General features: G+C 37.6%; 1 protein-coding gene across 2 annotated transcripts in view; it reads right to left on the bottom strand.

The window, feature by feature from the left end:
- LOC100868911 (slit guidance ligand) overlaps positions 1 to 24259 on the bottom strand; it is a 166945-nt gene that overhangs the window by 6207 nt on the left and 136479 nt on the right. Inside the window, exons 4-27 of one of the 2 annotated variants that reach the window (XM_086917460.1) lie at positions 17826 to 17897; positions 17401 to 17472; positions 17097 to 17310; positions 16525 to 16688; positions 15767 to 15838; positions 15558 to 15629; positions 15394 to 15465; positions 14843 to 14986; positions 14034 to 14197; positions 10882 to 11032; positions 10156 to 10302; positions 8858 to 8929; positions 8683 to 8754; positions 7549 to 7718; positions 6903 to 7104; positions 6748 to 6819; positions 6183 to 6254; positions 4581 to 4652; positions 4320 to 4483; positions 3468 to 3687; positions 1872 to 2181; positions 1586 to 1799; positions 794 to 1255; positions 92 to 292 (exon numbers count right to left, since the gene is read on the bottom strand). In XM_086917460.1, coding sequence (XP_086773586.1) covers positions 92 to 292; positions 794 to 1255; positions 1586 to 1799; positions 1872 to 2181; positions 3468 to 3687; positions 4320 to 4483; positions 4581 to 4652; positions 6183 to 6254; positions 6748 to 6819; positions 6903 to 7104; positions 7549 to 7718; positions 8683 to 8754; positions 8858 to 8929; positions 10156 to 10302; positions 10882 to 11032; positions 14034 to 14197; positions 14843 to 14986; positions 15394 to 15465; positions 15558 to 15629; positions 15767 to 15838; positions 16525 to 16688; positions 17097 to 17310; positions 17401 to 17472; positions 17826 to 17897 — 3647 coding nt within the window. The remainder of the gene's footprint in view (positions 1 to 91; positions 293 to 793; positions 1256 to 1585; positions 1800 to 1871; positions 2182 to 3467; positions 3688 to 4319; positions 4484 to 4580; positions 4653 to 6182; positions 6255 to 6747; positions 6820 to 6902; positions 7105 to 7548; positions 7719 to 8682; positions 8755 to 8857; positions 8930 to 10155; positions 10303 to 10881; positions 11033 to 14033; positions 14198 to 14842; positions 14987 to 15393; positions 15466 to 15557; positions 15630 to 15766; positions 15839 to 16524; positions 16689 to 17096; positions 17311 to 17400; positions 17473 to 17825; positions 17898 to 24259) is intronic. The other variant, XM_086917461.1, reaches the window with a different exon arrangement.

Raw genomic sequence — 24259 nt, 5'->3', positions numbered from 1 at the left:
TTCGATATTATTCGATGTTGTCTTTCAATATTACAACGTCGTATCGCTTGTCATTCCGTGAATATCATGCGATGAATAAGTGATCGTGTACCGGAATGCTCGTGAGCCATGCTCTCTTGCGGCAATGATTCCTCGTTGCTGCTGCTGCCCATAATTCCTTCCGCTTCCACGACGTCCCGTGCCTCGTCAGCTTCTTCCTCGTTTGACATGCATCCGGGAGTTACGCGATGCATCTTCGCTGCATTGCTGAAGTCTACCAACTTGTGATTGATCCACATCTCCGAGATGCAGCCTTGAGCAGGGATAGGAGAGGAAATTGTTGAACGTGATTGATTGAACCAACTTTTAAATCGATTTTAAACGTCTCTTAAAGATAGAACGTATCGCTAGTAAATTATTTTAACTCGATTACATTTTATTAGAATTTCAAGAGAGCTATAACTTTGAAGATTGTAATTTTAAACTTGATAAAAAGAATGGAATCTCGATCTTTAAAACGATTTATCTCGATACGACTTTTGATTCCTGAGATATATAAAAAAAGAAAACTCGGATCTTGTCTCAGAAAAAGTACACAGATCGCTAATCGTTCATAATCATGAAAATTTTGAGTCCTTATTTCGATATTTCAACAGAGTATTTTTTAATTTCTTCTTCACGTGTATCGAAAATTCCAGGTTGGAAACGTACCGGAAACCGATCGAATTTCATTTCTCGTTGCAACAAACAATTCAGATCTACAGCTATATTAAAAAAAATGTATTCCTTTCCGATAAAAGATATAAGACGTTACCTTGAAAGCTGGTGATGTTCCGCAGATGAAACTCCGTGAACGCGATGTTGGCGACTTCCGGCGCGACGCCGCCAACGTACATAGGCGTGACGAGTTTCAGGTACTCCTTGGGACCCTCGTTGATAATGCTCCTAGCCGCACCATTGTCGACCCTCATCGTGAAATTCTTTTTGACCGCGAGAAGCTCGGCCACGTGAGGCTTACCATCGGCGACCATTTCGTAACTGTACATCGTCGATGTTGGATAATTGCCAACGTCGTACGAGACCCTTACACGGCCGTTGAACAACTCGACGGCTATGTGATCCCCGTTCTGCCCGTTGTAGAGGAGGACCCCGTTCTCCTGCGTGGTCGTGAACACGATGGTCACGTTCGCTTCAGGCCTCGTGCGTAGCGGCTCCAGCTCGACCAGCGAGCTGTTGTCCACGAAGCTCAAACTCGTCAGGTACTCGCATCGTTTTCCTTCAATTGCATTTTCTTTCATCACTATATATATTTTCGTATATACAACTTTTCTATATTACTTATTATTCGCACGATTTTATAGCAAGCTTGTCCATGCTATTTTATTTTATTATTATACTTGTGAATAATTACATTCGAGGGGGACTCTTGTTACTCCGATTCCCAATTCTTCTAAAGAGTTAATATTTACTAATTTCACTGTTTCCAAAGTTTCGTTTATTCGTTTTACCTCAGACGTAACGAGCGTTTGGTTCACAACATCCGTTGACTCGATTAGAACGAGGAGAAAAGTGAAAATACATATTTCTACTGAAAGAATTGACTCACCGGTGTAGCCGGGGTGGCACTGGCAAAGGTAGTCCGCGGCGGAGGCGGGAGCAGGTTGGAAGCAAGCACCGTGCTGACAGTCATGGTGCGCACACGGACTAGTTTGCGGGTAGAGCATGACTGTCGATGGTGCGGCCTCGCAATATCTCCCCGTATAATCCGCCGCGCACTTACACTCGTAATTGTTTATGCCGTCGATGCAAGTAGCACCGTTCTAACAAGAGGAACGAAAGAATTTTATTGCCTGGAAGTGAAAAGTGGATGGTCGAAGGAGGGGACAGAATACCTGGCACATATGATCAACGCAGTCATCCAGGTTGGTGGAGCAATTAAGCCCCGTGAAGCCGATTGGGCATTCGCAGCTATAGTGGGTCCCGTGGTCGACGCACCGGCCCCCGTTCTCGCAGGGGTCGTGCCCTTTTGTGCAAAAGGGTATCTTCTCCTCGCAGTACTCGCCCATGAATCCTGGGGCGCACTCGCATCTGTAGGCTTGTACGAGGTCGACGCAGGTTGAGTTATTCGCGCACTTGTTGTCCTCGCAGTCGTCGACGTTGTTCTCGCATCGAAGTCCCTTGTACCCGGGGGCGCAGTCGCAACTGTCGCACACCGACTGATCGTCAATCGAGACATTGACCATGACCTTCGATCGCGGTATATCCGCCAATCGATCTTGTCACGCGCAACCGATCTATCCACGAACGTATCCTCCCAAACGTTTCATTATTCGTTTCATTATTTTTTCACAATTTTTCTTTTCAACTTGTTACGACAAATATTGTTATCGAAAAGTATATTTTTTATTTTCGTTTGTAATGGGGAAAATAAATAAATATTAGAATTTGGAGGAAGAAGTTAATAATATTACGGGTACGCGATTGGTTTATGTTTTTATGTGTTGCGATACGATTTAATAGGAGTATTTTTTGGAATTAAGTAATGCTCGATTATTGCTTGGAAAGAATTACCGAATTATAATCGGTTCGTCGATAGATCGTTACGTGTACTGTTCGGGGCTCACGTGCAGAGGTCCCGTTTTATTTATTCATAAAACAGTGCACGCTTTTTGTACGTGCAATTTACTGCTACTGAAACTACATTTCATACTCTACTTATACGTTAAACAGCGCTTTTACAATGCAAATACGCTTCTCCCCCGCTTATATTTCGGAATATACATCAACAATATTAACTCTTCCTCGATGCATGTTTGTAAATTAGAAAAAAAAGAAAAAGTATAATAACCCGCCAGTGGGGGGGGGTTCGATTCATAATCATCGACTCATACTACTGCGGACAACTGAAATAACTTTGGTCAACTTTCATAGCGACTGTATCCAGTAGCGATATTTCAACAATTCTCACGATCGATGCAGTACAGCTACAATAGATACTCAATACTATTGTCTCGCCAAAATACTTTTTCTCGTGCACGTCTACCTTATCTCCGACCAACACTACTGCCTTCCGTACGCAGAAGGTTTGAACGAAATCAATCGAGCTACAGCAAATGCACAGATTTATATTTCTCTGATATCGATATCCACTGGAATTCTAATCCAACTACATCGATTTTCAACAAACAAATAAATAAATAAATCTCTAAAAGAATCTGTAAAATCAGAACTTTTTTGCTACGAGAAACGAAATATGCATACGTACATGTCTGTCTTTAATCACGATCAAATGAATCGAAAATAAAACAAACAAACAAATGAAAAAAAAGAGAGAGAAACGAAAAAAGAAGAATAAATACGGTTCGATTAGAATTCATTGGCGGATCTCAATTCTACGGGCACCACTGAACGAGCACATAATAAATTAGACCCGAACGAGCTGGCCAAAAATATTCTCTCTACTTTATTTTAGTCAAGACGTTTGATACCTGAATCTTCCTTCTTCCAATACTTTACAAGTTCCGGTGTTCCCGCAAGGATTTCCATAGCACGCGTCAATTTTATGTTCACACCTGTCCCCATGATATCCTGGCGCGCACTTGCAACGGAACTTCCGGTCCGGGAGCGCCTCGCAAAATCCTCCGTTCTGGCATGGCGAGGTGTAGCACAGGTCGCACTTGGCCAAGACCTCGGCTGGCTGTTGGTTGGCTGCGCGGAAGAAAGGTCTACGATTAATGAGCAATTTTAGTACCCCATTGTGACAACGGGCCAAAAAACCATGAACTAAACAGACTGATTCACCATTGAGGCCATTGAGAAATCAAAAACATATGCACGTGCGATTTACATTCGGCCGATCGTTGGATCGATAGCGGCCGGCTCATTGAAATTCCTTCCAAATCTTTCAATCGATCAGGTTTTTCCAAAATCTTGGACCGACTTTTTTTCACTCTCAAATTATTATAAATATCTCTTTATCGAGCAATACGAGGATAATTAAACGAAATTTTAATTGAAATTATTAAACAGAAGTAACGATGATGTAATATTTATTCGGAATAGTAAAATAGTAGGGATAACTATTTTAAATATAATACAAAAAAAAAAATAGAGATAACAAAAAATTTGAACGATAAAATATCGCAACTACTCGTTCACCAGTTATTCGAATAGAATAAATTCTATTGGAAAACCACCCTTCAGCTATAAACCGATCGGCGTGGCAAATATATACACGCGTATATAAAATTCGCAGTTCGAATCAATTGCTCGAGCAAAACCTGATCCCCGCAGCCGGCCACTTTCGCCACGATCGCGATATCTGTCGAGGAAATACATACTTTTGCATTGGAATGCGGTCGCAGGTGTCGTGAGCAACAGCTTGTCCCTCATCGCTGGGGGCTCCATACATCTCGCTATACCTGCCTCCACGTAATCCTTTTTCACCCATTCGGCCAGCCATCGCATGCTGCAGTCGCAGTAGAGCGGGTTGGACCCAAGAGCGCTGTAAACACGCGTGCATACAGGATTGGTGAGTTATCGACAGTCTCAGGAAAGCAATGCGTTCGCTTTCGCGAGGGAGGTGGGCGGGTGGTACTCACAGGTGGGTTATAGATTGAAGATCCTCGAACGCCCCCTCCGGGATCACCGATATGTCGTTACCGTGCAGAGACCTGGATTTTAAATGATCGTTATTGGATCGATGGTGAAACGAAGTTAAAGTTTCTATCCTTTTAAATTAATTCTATAAACGGTGAATTAATATAAAAAGATGGTAATTTTACACGGTGATTCGAGGAAAAATTACGTATGTATTCTCAAAATTATAAATATATTTTTATTTAAGATAAGATCGAGTATTTTGATGGATGGAATTTATGAAAGAATTTTTGTTCTTTTCTTGTTATCACGAGAACTATCAAAATTATCGAGACGAGGCTTTGATTTTGATTATATTTATTTATTATATATCTAGATTTAAAAATGAATGAAATTAATTTCGAATGGATTTCATATTTTTTTTTCCTTTCCAATCACTTTAATACAATAACACCTGGATGCCTTCGATAAAATTAAATATATCGAGCCAAAGGCATTAAGGTTGTTAAAAACGTATTCAATTCGTGTAATTTGGTTTTTAAACGTGGAAGAAAATTTGATTATATCGGAACATTTCGCGAGAGAATAAACGGTTTTTTGTTCTGTTATGTTAATTTTACAACGTGAATTCAACTGCTAATGCCCTGACGTTAATTTTATTTTAAAACGACGTTAAAATCGTACATACAGATAATTCCCTTTTGATGGAAATTTGAATATTCTTTATTGGATGCGCACCAATAAAATGTTCTGTCTTATTGCGTGTTTTTACACCGCGAAAACTGCTAACGAGCAGTTAAATTCGTATGGAAATTAAGATAAAATCGGACAATTTGCTTTTTCAATACTAAAATTATACACGTACAATTCGGCCATTTGGCGGTACCATTTGGCCAAGGATTAACACAAAGTTTCAAATTGTTGTCGTATCTTACCCTGCATCTCGTTACACAACATTCGTTAAATGCGCAATTCAATACAATCATTATCAATTAATAAAACCGATATTATTAAACCAATATTATCATAGAATTCGTAGCTGGTGACCAAATGATTATTTGTTAATACGATAAACTCCCCCTCTCCCCTCCCCCTCCCCTCCCCTTTAAATCAGTAATAATTTCCAATGAACCTGGCAACGTCGATCCCGATAAATCGTTCACTTCAAATAGTTTAACGTATACGCGGTGATGATTCGACGAATTAATTATAATAATTACGGTGATAAAGAACGATCGTTCCTCAAATTACCCGCATCAAGAAATTAATAACGGAATAAACGTTGCGATTGATAAATCATTGCACGATTGCACGATCGATAAATTGTCACACACACATATCCTCGTTTTCGCCTTTGTTTATTTCATTATCGAAAACTTGATGCGCGCCCCATTAACGCATCCCCATTACATCTATGCGATATAAAGATATAAAGAGCGGGAAAGCATACGGAAAAATGATCCACCACTTTCGTTTATTTCGAATCATTTTTCGCATTCTGTGTACGATTTGTGAGAAATCGATGCGATCTCGAGATGTATGAAAAGGAACGGTGTTAAATCTAGCTATTGTTCGAGGATAGAATTATGCGATTCGAAACTCACATTATCCGCAGCGATTTCAAGCCGGCCAGAGCGTTACGTTGGACGCATTGTAACTTATTGTAGCTGATAATTCTGGAAATTCATCGAAATTATGGGTTAATATCTCGACGATAAATTTGCGAGAAATATTGGGATATCGAATATCTTTTTAAACGAGTTAAATTATATTGGTAAACGGTACAACGCGTTTGAATAAAAATAACACGAGTTTTGTCAAAACGATCTATCCTTGTTGTACATTTTAAGAAAGACGATCTGTTGCAAATTGAATAGGACAACATCGAACATTTTTAATTTTTACGAAGGATAAAATATGAAGGAATGAAGAAAAATGTAAAATTACAAAGGAACACGAGTTTTGTCGAAACGAAGACGATCTGTTGCAAATTGAATAGGATAACATTTTCGAACATTTTCAATTTTTACGAAAGATATCAAAATATCAAGTAAAGAAAGTTTTGTCAAAACGATCTATCCTTATTGTACATTTTAAAAGAAAACGATCTGTTGGAAATTGAATAGGATAACAAAGATATCAAGAATAAAGAAAAATATAAAAACTCACAAATGGGACAATTTGGTGAGATTTCTGAAGGTATCGTTGGACAGCATTCCGATCTGATTGTTGCTCAGGTCCCTGAAAAAAAAGAAAGGGAACGAAATTTCAAATCTTCCTTTCCCTTTTCTTCGTCGAGGAGGAAACGCGTGTATTTTATTTACAATCTTGTGAGAATCCTCAGGTGGTTCAGCCTCTCTGGCTGGATCGTCTTGATGTCGTTCACGTCCAAATACAGTTCGGTGGTTTCCGGCGGAATCCCACGTGGAATCTCCGTAAGCTGAGATCTCGAACATCTCACCACCGAGCCGGCGCAATTACATTGGGGTGGACAGTAATCGTCTCCCAGGCAACCCACGCTGTCGTCTGCGGTTCGTAAAGTAAACGATCGATCGTTAATCTCACGATCTCAAATTCGTGCGCAGATCCAAGGAGAGACTCCTTCCCCGCCGACAACAGTATTGCCGATGGGATTATATAAGGATTTGAACTCGTTGATTTTTAATTTAATTACTTAGAAAAGATAAATTGAAAAAATTAAAATTTAACTCAAAGTTAAAAAAATATGTGTGCCATACGAAGGATCTTGGTTCAAAGTGGCGAATATTGCTAATAACCGCTTAGAAACTGGTTAAGGAACTCAAAGTATCGAAATATAATTTAATACAAAATAATTTTACATTCGTTCAATTTGTCCAGCGATAGACAATGTTCCTCCACGATTCATTCTTTTCTAAACGCGAACTTATCGAGACGAAATTTTTAATTTACGAAATGAAACGAAAAGAAAAAAAAAAATTGCAAACTCACTGTTGCATTTGAACTCGTGATGAGGGATATCTTTGACGATCGCATCTTTCAATCTTGGCGGGTCGTGGCAGTGTCCAACGACGCCGGACAGCGGCGTTTCGCGTTTCCTCAGCCATCCGGCGAACCACGCGAGATGACAATTACACGACAAAGGATTGCCTTGCATGTTGCTGAAAATGCGGAGCAATTTATTAGACTGCTATTAATTATGCGCGCGTAAGCGCACGAAATATATTTTACGGTGTGGGGGAGGAGGTATGTCAACCGGGATGGAAATAGCGCTCTACTATACACACATAATAATTAATGAATCCATATCGTTGTCTCGTTAATATTGATGAACCGTAATTCATATAATCATTCTATAATACTAATCCGATTAAATATTCGCGTTTTAATACGGCAATCGCGTCTCTCTCTCGTACGAGAAATTCGTTCTCGTTACGATCATTGATTCTCGTGTTTTACTTTCGGAATCGTTTCTACGTATGTCGCCGTTTAAACGATTAATTATAAATTAACTTCGTTACACGATGATTAAATACGTATAGTAAGTACGAACTTCTCGATCATACCGTTTTCACTCGATTATTAAATCGAATCACGTTTTAATCCTATTTCATCGTATATTTTACGGCGATGATTTTTACTTTAAAGAAATTCTTTTCTTCACGCGACTTTTTCCGATGTTGCAAGCAATAAGATGATTCTTTAAGAGCAGGCTTTGTTCAGATTTTATTCGTCGTTTTGTTATAGCTTTTACTCGAAATTACGGATAGATTGAAAATTAAATCGAGGATCAATCGTTCGATTTCATTTGAAAAGAATCGTTCGAAAACCAGAATCGATAACTTCTTATTTTCTCCCAACAATTTTCATATTCTTTTCCACTATTTATGCTCACAAAAATACTTTTTTCCCCGATTCAGCAAATTCGGAACAAGTTCAGAATAACGATAATAGAAGGTCGATAATATCTATAACCAATTTCGACAAATCCCGATAAAGTTTGCGATATTATTTCGAGACGGAAATTCAATAAACGATTTCACGTTCGAGAAAGAAAGAGAGGATCGAATTTTCGCGTTTGAAGGAAAGAGAATCTAGCCTGGGATGCGGTGTCGTTATACTTACATGGTGCGTATATGCGTCAATCCGTCGAACGAGCCTTGCATAACGCAGGTTATGGCATTCCCGTGCAGGTTCCTGTGAAAATCACGTTTCCAGGGATAGTTTATTGTATATTGCGGTATATATACACGGCGGAATGAATGCCGTTTTATGAGCGGGCATAAAAGTTTCTACTCACAGGGTCTTAAGATTCGTCAGCCCGGTGAACATCTTGTTGTGAACCTCCCTCAGCCTGTTCTCCGACAACAATCTACGAAACGAGGGCTCGTTATTGAATGACTCGGGGAGAGTACAAGTATGATTACGAAATATTAAAGAGAAAAGAAAGGGGAGTCTCTCCTCTGATGGGCTAGCAGCGGCGTTGGGTATCGATGATTGCACTGTGCCATGGAAATTATTATTGCCGCGCTATTCCTATTTTTTTTTTTTTTTTTTCGATGAAATAAACGATTTGGAAGAAGGAGGAAAGGGAATAATCGAAAACACTCCAACTTCGAATCTACCTTTGACGGAGTGAAATTTTCTTTGGAGAAAAAAAATTGGAAATTCTTTGGAAATTCTTTCTTCGCCGAATGGAGGAGAGGATTCCATTCTTGGAAGGGAGAGAATTTCGCGAATACCTTCGATTCAAATGTATATTTCAATTCAAAAATATTATCATCGTTTTTCCTTGAGGGGCGCGCGTCATTTCGATTCATGCTCGAGCCATACTCGTAGCCCGTACTAAAATACACACGGGAGTAACATCCCACCCTCCGCCCCTCCGGCTATCTAATTAATCGACCCATTGTCCCGTTAATTGCCTTTGAAAATTAAATCCTATTCTGCTTCGTTAAAGCTCGTTTCAAAGTCCCGATCGAGTTAGGCACAAATAACGCAAGTAATCTCGACTCTGTCTGAATACGGCCCCGTTATTCGAAACTTTCTCATCTAGAGAAACGTTTCGGGGGAAGGAAAAACAATAATAATAAAAAAAAAGGAAATAATTGTCTATTTTGAACAGCGTTTGTAAATTGTCTCGTTTTCTAAAAGGAATTAAGATATTCGATTAATTAATTTTCGAATGAAAATTGGATTATTGTACAGAGAGTAGAGTATAATTTCCTCTTATAATATTCTAAACTTTATTATTCAAGTTTCTAATTAAGCGATAATAAATTTAAGAAATTACTTTGGAAATTAATAAGAAGCTAAAACTTGAGGTAAAATTAGATTCGAAATACTTGTTTAATTTATATACCAAAATTTCCTCGATAAATCATAGAATACCATTAAACTATCTTAAATTAATTCGAAAGAATTTCCATCCTCTCTCAACAATCTTTCATTCCACGAAATTGAAATTTTTTCAAAATATATTATCGTCCAACATTAATAATAATGATTGCTTCTCGATTGAAAATAATTCTCGATCGTTGAAAATAAAATTCAGGGGAGGGAGGAAAAGGAAAGAAAAAAAAAAAAAAAAAAACTTACAAATCGGTTAGCTTGTGAGCGCCCTGAAACGAGGATGCCTCGATGCGCGATATCTTGTTCTTCCTAAGGTCCAAATGCTGCAACTCGGGCAACTTCTCGAACAGGCCATCAGCTTTGATCTTATCCAGCTCGTTGTTGGCCAACAGCCTGGCCAACAAGAAAACGGGCGAGAAAGTTAGAAGTCTATCCTTGGCGGCAGACACTCGAGCCGAGCAATTAATCGCGCTATAGGGCGTCGATCCATTAAACGAGCTCGAATAATTTATTTCGAATAATAGCTCGACGATTCATTGTTGGACTCCCCCGATCGTACCCGGACCGGACTTTTGATCAGATAATTATCTTGTCGGCCGTTTGAATTAATTTTCTCGCGCCAAGGAGAAAACGAAGGGATTCGTCACGATCGACCGACCAGGTCGATACTTTCTTTCTTTCTAATCCGATGATATCCGATTCTTTGTTGAAACGATCGATCGATATTGTTAGATGATCGTGAACACTTTTTTCGAATTACTCGATTTTAATTGATATTATAATAATTAATTGGACAAATTAGATTAGAAGGAATTTCGATTATCCAAGATATAATGGAAAAAAAGAATTTTCGATGAAAACGAGTTCGATCTCAAAGAATTGAATTGAAATTTAAATAATAAACGAAAATAATAAGTTTGAAGTTAGGATTCTTTTAATGTTATAATTTAGAGAAATAAAAAGCTTACTCACAGGGTGGACGTGTAAATAGGCAATTCCTTCGGTATGGAAGTCAGCTTCTTGTTCGAACAATCGACGGTTGCTCCGTTGCAAACACATGGATCTGGACACTCTCCAGGCAGGATACACTCGCCTGCTCTCTTCGTCAAGAGCTCCTCGTCGCCTAAGTACAAACAGCCGGATACAAAATCTACTTCAAACAATCTGGTCTGATCTGCCTTTCCTTCTCAGGGCCACAGAGCGTCGCTCTCGTGAATGAATCAATGATTAAAGCGCTTGAAAACGCAACATCGTGTCTGAAATTGCTAATCTTAATTAGTACGGCTACTTCGTGTACCGATATGTGATGATGATTTTCGCTTCGATCGAAAATACGTCTCGACAAATGACAAATAATAACAACAATTATTATAATTAGTAATAATAATTATCGTTATTGGAAAAAGTTTTAATTATAAATAATGTACAATCGTTATCGCGAAGCGATCTGTATATCGAAGAGTACTTTAATCATCGACGAAAAAGTTTGATCTATTTTCCTATATATAATAATTCTGAATTCGAACGGAATCTTCTTTATAATATCTGACTTCAGAGTTTAGAGATGGATTTCGTTATGGATTCGTTACGTTATCACTGCCAACATCGACGAACCAAAGCGTATAACCCGATGCTACACGCTGTCAGCTTTTACTCACGAAATAACACGTACTGTCACGTTAATGGCCCTCAGGCTTTTATAAAGTAGAAATTGCGGTACCATTATAGCAGCACTCAACTCCAATTTATTATACAAAAAACGTAACAATGTATTAGGGAACTATCTAATCCGCGAATATTATCAGGATGGAAAATGTGCCAACTTTTAACGAGCGAAAGAAAATACAATATCAAGTTATTGATCGCGTTAAGGAAATGGTCGAGCATGGTCAAAGATTTGCTTACGTGTTCTGCATGCTCTAAATAGACAGATTTCTATATTGAGAAGTATAAATATAAATTTTTAAATATAATCATCCAGATATATTGGATTGCTTCTATAGTTGAAATTAGGTCAGGTTTGGCTTTAAGTTTAGGTTAAATTCAGATTAGGCTAGATTATTTCTTAGTTCAAATTAGTTCGGGTTAAGTTCAGCAAAGTAAACAGAATTCTTGGGGAGCATCGTTGCATTCTGCGCAATCTTCGAGTTTCAAACTATTCTCTAATCGTCCCCAATCCGAATTATCGAAGCAAAGGCAAAGATTCTTACATTAGATTCGTCTCGTAAGTTTCGTAAGCGTTATACATTTTGTCGATTCTAATTATGAGGAGAAATCGGGGAAGACCCGGGGAGAAAGTGGCCACGCGACACCGCGTGTAGACCGTTATTAAACGCGGGACGCAAATTACCGATATAATTACGCGCGTGTATCGCGGCGGACAATTTGTAATGCGGCGTATAATGCGATGATAAATCACCTGCGCGCGCGTACTCATACATAAACATATTCACCTCGTGAGCACCGTGACATTCAACACTCAATTAACGTGTGAGAGAGACGCAAAACGAGCGCATGGCATCCCGTCGATGCTTAATTTAATGATATCGCCGCTACTACCGCTGTTCATTATCAAAATTTATCGCGGCCGACGTTAACAAGGTAACCCCCGTTGCGAGCCAATCTTCGACTTCAATTAATCCCTTCCGATTCCGCTCAAATTTTCACAACTTTCCGTTCCGCCATTCAAATATCTTCCTTCTCATATTTTTGAAACAATAATGTGATATACTTATTTGCACGCACCCAAAAAATGATTGGCAAAACGCTCTTGTAAATATCGGATAATTTATTAATAATTTAAAAATTAAAATTTCATTTTAAAGTTTCCGCGAGATTGAAATACTTCTTTCTCACATTCTTGGAATAATAATATGAGTATTTATTTACACACATCCAAAGAATGATTGGCAAAGCGCTCTTGTGAATATGGAATAAAGTTTATTAATAATTTAAAAATTGATTGGCGAAATGCTCTTACTCCAAATACAATCGGATAATTCATTAATAATAATTTAAGGATTAAAATTGTAAAGCGAATTTCTTTTCGATGAATCTTTCAAGCTCTCTTAAATTACTTCTTAAAGTCGTTAAGATCAAACGATTCGAACGAGTTTGTTTGGAAAAAGTTGGAAATGAGGCAAAATGATGAGACGGAGGATAGAAGGCGTGCATGTGCGGGAAATTCTTAAGGCGTGCGTATTCGAGACATTAGCAACAAGAAGGAAGATCGTGCTTTTCCTTTTCACGCCGTTATATTTCACCTAATTACACTTAGCCGAGCAGAATGTAATCTCGTTCTTCCTCCCCTCCCCCCTCCCGCCCCCCTCGTTGTTTCGTGCGCCGGGCAAATGACACCGGAAAATAAACACTTGGCTGGCACGCACGTTGTGTAGTCGCGCATTATCGTAACGCCACCCGTTTCCGGTAAACGAGAACATACTATCCCATCCTCCCCCCCCAGTGAATGTAAAATTTCCCGGGAACTTTTGCAATTTTTAGAAAAAAATTTAGATGAAACACTTGAACGCTCCTTCCTTTTTCAAAAGGAATTTGAATTAAACGTTTGATAACGTTTGTGCGATAAAAAGTACCTCGTTGACGAAACCCGTTTAATTACAAAGACGTAATGATAATAATCTGGAAACAGTGTTTTCCGACGATTCACTTTTCAGAGTTTGCTATCTCGTTTCGTGATATTAAGATAACTCTTGCAATACGAGGCAAAAAGGAAAATAGAATAAAAATGATCGAATGAATTATATACCAAGTGTATCATTTTGTAGAATGTAGACGATGAAATTGTTAAAATTTACATCGTAGCATTAGATTGGAAATCGTTGATCCAGAGAAATTATATTGATAAGGAAAAGAAAAATATTGCTGTTTAATATTGAAATTATTCTTTGGAAAAGTTTTATCGATCGATTTAACGGTCGAGAGGATTGTAAAAATATTTTCAATACAAATCACTGACCCATTTCTTAACACGCATCATGAGCGACGATCTCTCTGTTCAGCCAAAAGATGGAAAAATATCCTACTGCATTACCGGCTTGTACGTATCCGTGTGTTCCGTCGTTGCGTTTAAGAGAGAAATATGAAAGAAATCGGGTCGTGCTTACCCTTACATTTGAACTTGTCGTCCCGCATCGAATCGATCTTCCGCTTCTGCGCCCTCTTCGGCGACTCGCACTTGGCTCCCGACGTCTCGATGGGATGCGCGTGAAGATACGCGTTCAGCCATCGTAGGTTGCAGTCGCAGATGAACGGGTTCCTTGCCAAATGTCTGTGTGGAGAAAATTTTATTTCGTGAAAATCCTCGTCGATCCAAAACGTTCGATTCTCTCGTTCGACTCGATCATACTCGTTATCGAAATTAAATATATTAAATATCGAATATTTTTAAATATCCGAGAAATTAAATTTTGGAATCTTCTCAAAATTGTGCACAAAAACTGAATATTCTACTTTCTACGATATACCATTTAAAAAAGCTTTAATTCAAAAATACTCGCAATGGAACGTAAAACAATAACATTGAGAATTTCCAAAATATCTGAACACTCTTTCCACCGCAACTATCCTCTAATACGTATCAATTAATTACCGTACAATTATCCCCTAATAGTCTAAAACGAATAATATCATTAAACGGACGTATAACGAGATTAATTCGAACAGAATCGAACAATTTGCCTGTACGTAACGCGGTGGAGCGCGAAAACGTTGAAAGAGTGTCAATCAGCGAACAATCGAGAGCTCGAATATTCCGCGAGTTTCGTGGTATACACACGGCCGTGTGACACGCGTTTGCAATTCGATCCCTCCCTCTCCCTCTCTCTCTCTCTCTCTCTCTCTCTCGCTCCGTGCATTCGAGCGTTAAAGCCGCGGTAATTTGTATAAATTAACGGTCCAATGGTGGGATACAAACAGCGTTTCAATGCTTCGTAGATTGGCGAAAGTTCCATTGGCCAGGGATCTGATGTTGTTATCGTAGAGGGACAACAGAGTGAGGCTGGTCAGATCTCGGAACAGATCGGTTCGTATGCAGGATATCTCGTTCGCGTTCAGCAGCCTGAAAAGTTCGTTTTGTGTCGTCAATTTACGCCCCACTCTCGATCCGCCTGCGCTCAATCCGCGGAATAATTGAACGTGTGGACGGGAGTAGTGTTTATTTTAAAATTGATCGAATTATTATTAAGCAGAGCGAACGAAAAAAAAAAAAAAAAATTGATCGAATCGAAATTTTTCTTCATTGCCGAGGGAAAAAGTGGATCACGTTTGAATTAATCGTCGTTGCGTTTTTAATATTGCAAAGCGATCTTTTGCCGAGAATTGGAAAAAAGAGAAGAAAGAAGAATAAAAAAATTCGTCCACGTTTAAAGATAAAAATTGAAGAGGAATGAAATTATTTAAAAATTATTTCTTGCCGATTTGTATTATTTATTGTGGCAATAATTAATGCGTTTTGCACAGACTTACAGTAACTGCAAATTGGTCAATCCTTGGAACAATCCGCTAGGCAATTCGGTGATTTTGTTTCCGTACAATACTCTGCAAGCCGAGGACAAAATTTTATTCGTAAAAAAAAAGAAAAAAAAAATATTCCTTACTTCGGTTCAAATAATTTTCAATTCAATACGCACAGTGATTCCAACGATTTCAACCCGTGAAACGCATCGGCCGCCACCTTTTTAATTTGATTGTTGCTGAGGTCGCTGCAGACGGACGGCATCCGGGAATAAAGAAGAAAAAAAAAAAAAAAAAAGGAAAAAATAGAAAAAAATTAAACGTCGTCAGATAAAATCGCGTACATGGAGAAACATAAATTGGATTAATCGCTAACGTCACTCACATTCTACGCAGTTTTCTGTACGGGGAGAAAGCCTTGGGCGGAATTTCCGTGATACGATTCTGCTCCAAACGTCTGCGAATGATTGACAACATAGAGGATAAGTTAACAAACTTTCAGCGATTGCTCCATTTTTTTCTCTCTCTCTCTCTCTCTTTCCGCGTAGAAATTGCGCCACGGGAGGAAAGGGAAATTTGGCGAGCATCAAATTAATTGGTTTTTATTAACAGCGCGACAATCATCATCATAGTGGAAACGTCAACGTCAACCGTTACATACACGGTTTTTCAATTATAATGCAATTAACCGTTTTGTAACACCGTGGAATTTTATTTATTCCGTTGCATTTACTGAAATTAATTTAACAGAGAGTGTATAGAATAAACGTAATCATATTTCATTCATCGAACAATCTATTTTCTCTTTTCTTTTTTTTTTTTGTTTCACTAAAAAAAAAAAATTTTTTTTTAATCAATTCCGACCTTTCGAAATTTTTCGTTCAAATTCCATTTTCATGCTAAATTAACATCGTAGAAAAGAAATTGATACGAATGGTTAAAGTTTCGTCGTTAATTGAAATCGTTAATCCAAAATTCGACAAGGTTTAGAATCCAAATGTTATTCATCTCAAATTCCATTATTATTATTATACTAATTTTACACTAATTTAATTATCATCATACCGTTTATAATATAAAGTTTCATAAATGAGAGATATTTGGCAAATTCTACGCGGTGGTTTGCGACAAAGTAATACGAACAATTCGGTCGTGTCCTCCGGGAGATGAGTGGGCACTTTCGTCAAAGAATTCTCCCTGCAGTCGACGATACCATCAGCGCATCTGCAAGGATGCGGGCATTGCGGTTCTGCGCTGCACTCGGATCCCGTACGCTCAACCGGCCCGGAACATTTGAATTCGTGCTCCTGTTCGCAAACGAGAAGATTATATCGAATGGAAAATTATTTTTGCCTCGTAAAAATTCGTGAAAATAAACAATTTCCAATCGAGCATGATGAACGTTGTTTAATCTTTAAACAGCGTTATCGTTCGAATTTTACTTTATTCTGCTATTAAAAAATATATTGGCACAGTATATTTATAAATAAAGAATTTTGAGAATCGTACGAATAATTTAAATTATCGTGTGCTTTACTATACGTGTTGAAAAATTGTTCATTGAAACATTAAAAAATAATAATTTATAATATAATTTAATTAAATTCTATCGTGAATAGAACGTGGCAGATGAATAAAAGAATAAAATATTGATCGTTCCTTTTGTACGTTAGATTAAATATGTTCGATAAAAATAATAATTTATTCAATCGAACCTGTACATCGGCGATATTTCGATCCTTCAAATGAATTGGAGAGGCACATTTTGTGTGCTGGCCAAGTCTCGGGTAACTTTTTAAATGCCGAGAGAGCCAGGCTAAGTGGCAATCGCAGGACAATGGGTTGTCCACCAGTTTCAACGTCCGCAAATGCGAAAAGCCATTCAACATTTCCTTCCCTAATGTTGTTAATTTGTTATTGTTCAACATTCTGTAACAGAGGAGCAATAATAATATGTGTATCAATCAAAGTTTATTCCTGTTTAATTGTCGATAATTACGATCATAATTATCCACTTACAGTATTTCCAAATCCTTCAACTCTCGTATTGATGCTTCATCGATGCAGGTTAACACATTGTTGTCGAGTAATCTGAATAACAACATTTGTACATACAATACAATGAATAAATTAGAATAGAAAATACTCGAAATATTTCTAAATAATTTTATGAGACATTCATTGTATAAATATTTTTTATATTTCAATTTTATAATCGTATTAATTGCAAAAAATGGTGTGAGAGAGTAAAAGTGTTCAGCACGTGAAATTCTGAATCTACTAGCATCATTTCTTTGAAATGTCTGACTAACGTGACTGATACTACTTCATAGAGCATCTTCGTTGTTTCGATTAGGTAGAGTTCGAGTTTATTTAGAGAATATCTGTTACAATATTTCAATGATATATTGTTTACAAAAAAAATTAGTTCAGATTCCACTTACAAATATTTTAAAGATGAAATTCCTCTGAGTGTCTTTGGTCCAATCGTGGCAATTTGATTGTGGCTAAGGTCTCTGAAACATAAGTGTTTTAATGTAAAAATAAACCATTTGCAAATTATTTCTTTCAAGAATAAAATATTTTTACTATGGCGTTCATCAGAAGAAAAATATTTGCCAAACGAATTAAATTATATCACTATTCCAATCAAATAAATTACGATTTATTCAAGATCGTTATATTTTATTTCACGTATATAAATATAAATAAAATTGTTTATTGAAAATTAATTCGCAATAAGATTCTCCATTAATTCCATTCTCTCAAGAACAATCGAACAGAAGCGTTCATGTCTATTAAGTTAAAGGGTAACGTTCGAGAAGACGTTCACGATCGATCGCAAGAAGTAAGAAAGTTGAACTGTAATAGTTCGGTTCGTTGACCTTTTCATAACTTTTATGTCTTCGAGCGAAAGTTGTCTTATTTCCAATGGCGAGCAACACCGGTGTGTGTTCCAGTTTGCGGCTTGTGTCGGTCTCAAGTTCGTTCCGCGCATAATCTATTATTTAAAAACTTGGTCGAGTGTCAACTTTATTGCGACCCTTCTGGATCTCCCTTCCCCGTGGAAAATTCTTTGCAGACAGTTCGTAACTCACGTGTGACCGTGCGCACGTGCACAAGTCACGTGGGTGGCTATAGGCCTCTTTAAGGTTTCACGGGGTCGTTACACGAGTAACGAGTGACCATTTCCACGGTCTCACGTGACACGTCCGTTTCCACGAAATGGAAATGTCTTTCAAACAGTGTCAAGATGTCGTTCGTAGGAAATACGGACGTTACGGTATTAAATTATTAATCGATATCAATAGACCAATGGAGGAAGAGAATCGAGACTAGAATTAAATTAAAAATTGATATTATAGTTGTATATCATTATAAAAATTGTAGTTGAATTTTCTTTATATTTAACTCGTTAAACAGACAATCTTTACACAGTGTTTCTAACCAATCGTATCGATAAGAATTGAACATAATTATTACACGCAAATATTTCTTCGACTTTACAATTAATTTATAATTCAAAATTTGATAAAAAATATCGTTTAGAGAAGCCCAATTACGTATTTAATCGAAACGTTGGAATTAATCATCTATAATCTTTATAATTTAATTATCTACTCTATAATCTTAGAAAAAAAATATCAATCCAAGTATATAAGAAAAAAGGCGAAAATCGACGACAACAATTTGCATCCGAGAAAATTGTTATTGGAATCGGTGATATCAAAGTAACGCAATAATAAATAATCTCTGAGCATACACGTTAATATAATCGAGGGTATTAAATTTAATTATACAATTATCAACGCTATCATTAACGTGTATTTAATACCGATACGCTGTACGACATTCCTACGATATTCATCGCGGGACAGGTCCCGTGAAATTAACCGGAAACTGTTTTCTTAACAGAATGCGCTTCATCATATTTATCGTCATAATTTCCTCGGTACGCGGCCACCATGAATAATGCATGGCAACGCAACGTTTTTCGAGTGCAACTCGCGCTTAACGGTAGAGTCAATCACGATAATGGATCCCTGGCTAAACCGGAGGTTCATTTAAATAGATTGCGTTACGTCTCGCGTTGCAAGATCCTCCTGTTCGAGCCTTTCCTCCTCGATGCACGAGTTGAACCAGACGTTCGCGATGATAGGTTAGAGGTCTTGCCGTTTCGTTCAACGTTGACCATCCATTGGCTTCGTAACCTGTAATTATGTCCGCTAGAGGGATCGTGGTCGGAGGAAGAGAGAAAGAGGGAACAAGACGAATCGTCGTGGACGAGACGAAGAAAGAAAAATAAGGAACAGGATATTTGTGTATTTTTCCCCACGATAAATCGCAATATTTCTCTAATGCAAGATAGTCGATTTTTAAAATAAATTTTCACGATTTATTCACGATAAAAGTCCGATAAGACAAGATCAATTATCCTTTGTTTAATTGCGAAAAGAATTTGTTAAATTTTGTGATGCTAGGTTTGTGATTTTTGTATTGTAAAATTTAATTTTACTGTGTTATACTCATATTTCGTGTTAATCATTATCATTAGAATGATAGAATATCGTCTTTTGCATAATTTTACTTCGTGTACTAAGTAAAAATCTTCGATGACTCCGCGTGATAATTGATTTTCAAATTTTTTTCTTATTTCTTTATCTATAAGTTTTAACTATTTCATTCAAAAAAAAAAAAAAAAAAAAAGAAACAACAACAACATTGAATTATACTTTAAATATGGGAGAAGAAAATTTTAACATGTGAAATTAACGGTTCATAAATGTTTAGCAGTTAAAACTAATGTTAAGAAGTAAGCGGTACAAAAATATCCTTAGGGATTAGAAAGAGAAGCGAGGCACGATATTCTGGACTCGAAACATACGGCAAGAACTGGCAGATTTAGACTCCTGCCTTACCAGAGCCAATCCTGAAAGCAATTACCGAATTTCGAGCAGACAGACGTGCCGGGAGCAAAAGGAGGAAAGTCTCGGCTTTTAGCGCTGCCAGTTTCATTTGGAATCAGTGTTTCAGCTTGATCATGATAAGTTTCCTAATTTGAACAAGCAATTTGGTATATGTTCTATACGTTCACAAGCTGATATAATTAAATTCATCTTATTTTTTTCCATCCCCTCGTGGAACAAAAATTGTGTTCCAATCCGTCGATGTAGTACTTTTTCGCCCGCAAAATTCTCCTAGAATATTCAATAATTTCAGACACGTGGCTGAGAAACAGACAGATTAAACTCCCAGAGCGGCCGAGCCAATCCAGAAAGCAATTACCGAATTTCGACGTGGCCGTTCCTTCGCCGCTACTAACAAAAGGGCCTCGTGGACCTCTCTCAAGTCTCTCCTCTCTGTACACGCGCACAATCACCGAATGCCGCCGTGCTTTGTGCCACGCGCGATAAGAGTCGGATGAAACGAGAACTGATTGGCGGCCGCTCGAGATCATAAGGGGATTGTTTGACTTTCGCCCGCAGTAGAAAATAGTATTTCTAGCGTTAAAAAGTTTATCTCGAAATTTTATTATTGCAATTTTCGGTATCTCGTTATCTTGGAAATTAACAAGGAATTTGCGGGATATTCACGGGATGCGTGATTATAAATCGTGTGTATGTATGTGTGTACATTGAAAATCGAGGAATGATTTATTTTTGAGGGAATTGTTACCGTTATAAATTACGAAGGGTGAATTATTCACGAGAGAATTTTGCGGAAAATAATCAAGAAATTTAGATGTATTCATAGTTAATGATAAATTACGGTGTATTTGCATGTAGGTAATAACTGGGAGTTAACTATGATAAACGATGTTAACGTATCATGCAAAATTTCTGATAATTATATTCAATTTTCCTTCCAGTTGCCCTAGTTTCGTTTCTTCTTATTTCGATCCGTTATTTTTAACACGTCGGAATTATCGTTCAATCAATGCTTTCAAAGATGCGTGGCGATATTCCATATAACTTTTTCGAGCCAACTTTAACGAGAAAAATCTTTCTTCATTGAAACCGAGAAATCTCCATATTTCCAAGACGCGATGCGATTAAATTCCGCGTAACAGATCCCCTCGTTCAAAATCGATAGCGTTGCCATAATGAGGAGAGCATCGAGGGTCGAGCCTTTCTTACGCGACGAAAGTAAACGTCCATTAGCCGTAAATTTTCACGACTAAGAATCGCGAGACGTTGAGCCGAACCGTTCTCCATTGCTTAAATCACCGCAACACCAGGTTGTCAAAGCTTCGTGGGGCAACGTTTGTCCCGGTTATTATCGGCTTAAGTGTACAGCGAACAAATGTTATTGCCTCGTAAATACAAGCTTGTACTTATACGTTGGCCACGAGGGGATATCGCGTTTCAACCGTGCGCAATACGCTTGCACGATGCCAGCGATACTAATCAACCGAGTGTCCGCGCCCCTTTCCATTGTGTCAAACCATTTATTACCGACCGAGCTTCATCCTCTTGCCACCTCGAATAGCTTTCTACGTTTGCGCGCGATGGGTTAATCACACGTTTCGTTCGTTTTGTTACACGTCCGTGGTGCTTAGAAAACAGCACCACGATGGAATCAATCGGATCAGTCTCTCGTGTACAGTTAATTAATATTTCTAATTGGCCTTCTCTAATTGGTAGCTTGTAAGGAAACCTCTTGGGACGAGGAGGTGTGATTAATCAATTTTTAGATTAGGTTAGAAAAATCAGGGATGGTTTCGAGTTGGTAATTGTTCGATGAATTTCTTTGCCGAGATTGCATTGTGAATTGTTAGATATATTTATTTTCGTATTTGATTTTATCTTTATTTTCGCGGTAATTATTCGATAATAGCGAAAGGAACGAGATTCGTTTGTTGAGTGAGAGTTGTATTAGCTCATTCTTGTATTATTTTTTCTTTTTTTTTTTCTTTAAATATTATTTAAAATTAATTTTTTTAATTAATTTGCATACAAAATATATTATGTTATTGAAATATTTTTACTGTAAATATATTGATCGAATTTTGATTCTACTTAAAAGGAAAAAAAATAAGTTGAAATTTACAATAGTTGAAAGATTAGAATACACGTATATAATGAATTAATTACAGTAGTTTCGTGTTGGATGAAATTGCCAGTGTTAATAATGTAACCGGCTATGTGAATGTTGATGAAGATATTAAAGCGAATATTAGTACGTTTAGCGAACGTTATCATACGTTATATCAAATGCTCGATGTTACTCGTTTCATCAAATTTTAATGAATCGTACTTTGGCGAATCATTATTCATGATCAAATTTCAAAGAAAAACAATATTTCGTGAAATATATCTTGTTAGTATTTTCAAGAGAAAAATCAATTCGTGTTTTTAAACTCGATAAGCTTAAGCTTAATAAGCTTGTACACAGGACAACTGTGTATTATTATACAGCGTCACTGTATCCCCTCTGGTTAAATATTTTTCTTTGAAGCAAATATTTTCACTGTTACCAGAACGTTTCCCCATTTTACCTACGTTAATTTTTTGGACTGGAATACATTACTTGTTCTATTTTCTCTTTTTTCAACGTCCCGTTTCTGGACGAGAAGATTAAAGGATTGCACGATTAATTTTATGCAAATCTTAGAATTTGTTGCACTTTTGATTTCTACTTTTCGAAATCATCTATATATTTTCCAATTTTAATTATTTATCATTGCCATCAGTGCCTTTCAAGTGAAATAGAATCTTTTAGATTCACGGATTAATTCTTTTACGTATTTATATCGCAAAAGAGAATAATTACATTTCAAAATATTCTGCATTTAATATAAACGTAAAACAATATTTTAAAGATAATAAAAAAAAATATGACGTGCATATAAAAAAGGGGCAATTTCAATAAATAAAATTACATTCTGTAATTTAATTACGATGCCCGATACATTAAAAAACGTGGAAAATCACCGTTCTATCAAAAAATTTAAAATTTTTATAAACAAAACATTTTCAAGCGTATGACAATTATTCAATTTATAAATATGGAAATGATACCACCGTAAAAGAGGGCAAATATAACAAATGAACCAATCCTTTTTTCCCAATTAATAATATAATAATAAATTACAACAGCAACTCGCGACAGCGTTTAATTTAATCCACGCGTACACCAGATCCAATTTGTTGTTGTCCAATTCCTTCAACGCGGCAAATGGTAACGTGTAACCTTAATAAACCACAGCACGAACAACATCCTAAAACGTCGTACATCCCCAACCAACACACCCTCTCCCAATCAACGTATTAAACCTTCTCCGGTTTCCTTGGGGGGGGGCATCGACTTATCCACGCCGCGGATGAAGGATTATCAAGCGTCCGGATGCCCGTGAGAATCTCCTCGCAGCTCTCGCAACATAATACGTTCTTTTGTAAGCTGCCTGATCCCGGCCTTATCATCAGTGGCTCTAGGTTACCCCGTGTCCGAGGTGGAGGAACGCCTCGTGTAACTTTCTGATCTCTTCTCGTCTCGCCCACTTCGCGCTATGATAGATGGCCCATTCTTCACCATCCTCCTCCCCCTCCCTTTGTTTCTCTTTGTTTTCTTCCTCCTTCCCCAGTTCCTGCCGAGGAAAAAGAAAAAGGAGAGAGAGGGGTGAGACGATTTTTACGACTATCGGCCAGATCGACACGGTAGCCGTAAACTTCGATCGACACGGAAGCCATGTCCACGTTTCGATCGATGATAATTCGGTTCGATGACTTCTTTCTTTTCCTCCTCTTTTTCTTCCGATTCTTCTTAGACCAGGTGCTGGACTTGGGACGAGGTGATTAAGATTCAGGATCGGGAAGTATGCGGGAGGGGGGAAGTGGACCTTCGTGTTTAATCTTTGGATCGCATTCCTTTAGCCCGG

The sequence above is a fragment of the Apis florea genome, unplaced genomic scaffold (genome assembly GCF_048593485.1).
Source record: "Apis florea isolate Af1SG1 unplaced genomic scaffold, ASM4859348v1 contig_2201_pilon, whole genome shotgun sequence".
NCBI lineage: Eukaryota > Metazoa > Arthropoda > Insecta > Hymenoptera > Apidae > Apis > Apis florea.
The sequence above is the reverse complement of the archived record's forward strand: the minus strand, read 5'-3'. Positions and strand labels throughout refer to the sequence as shown.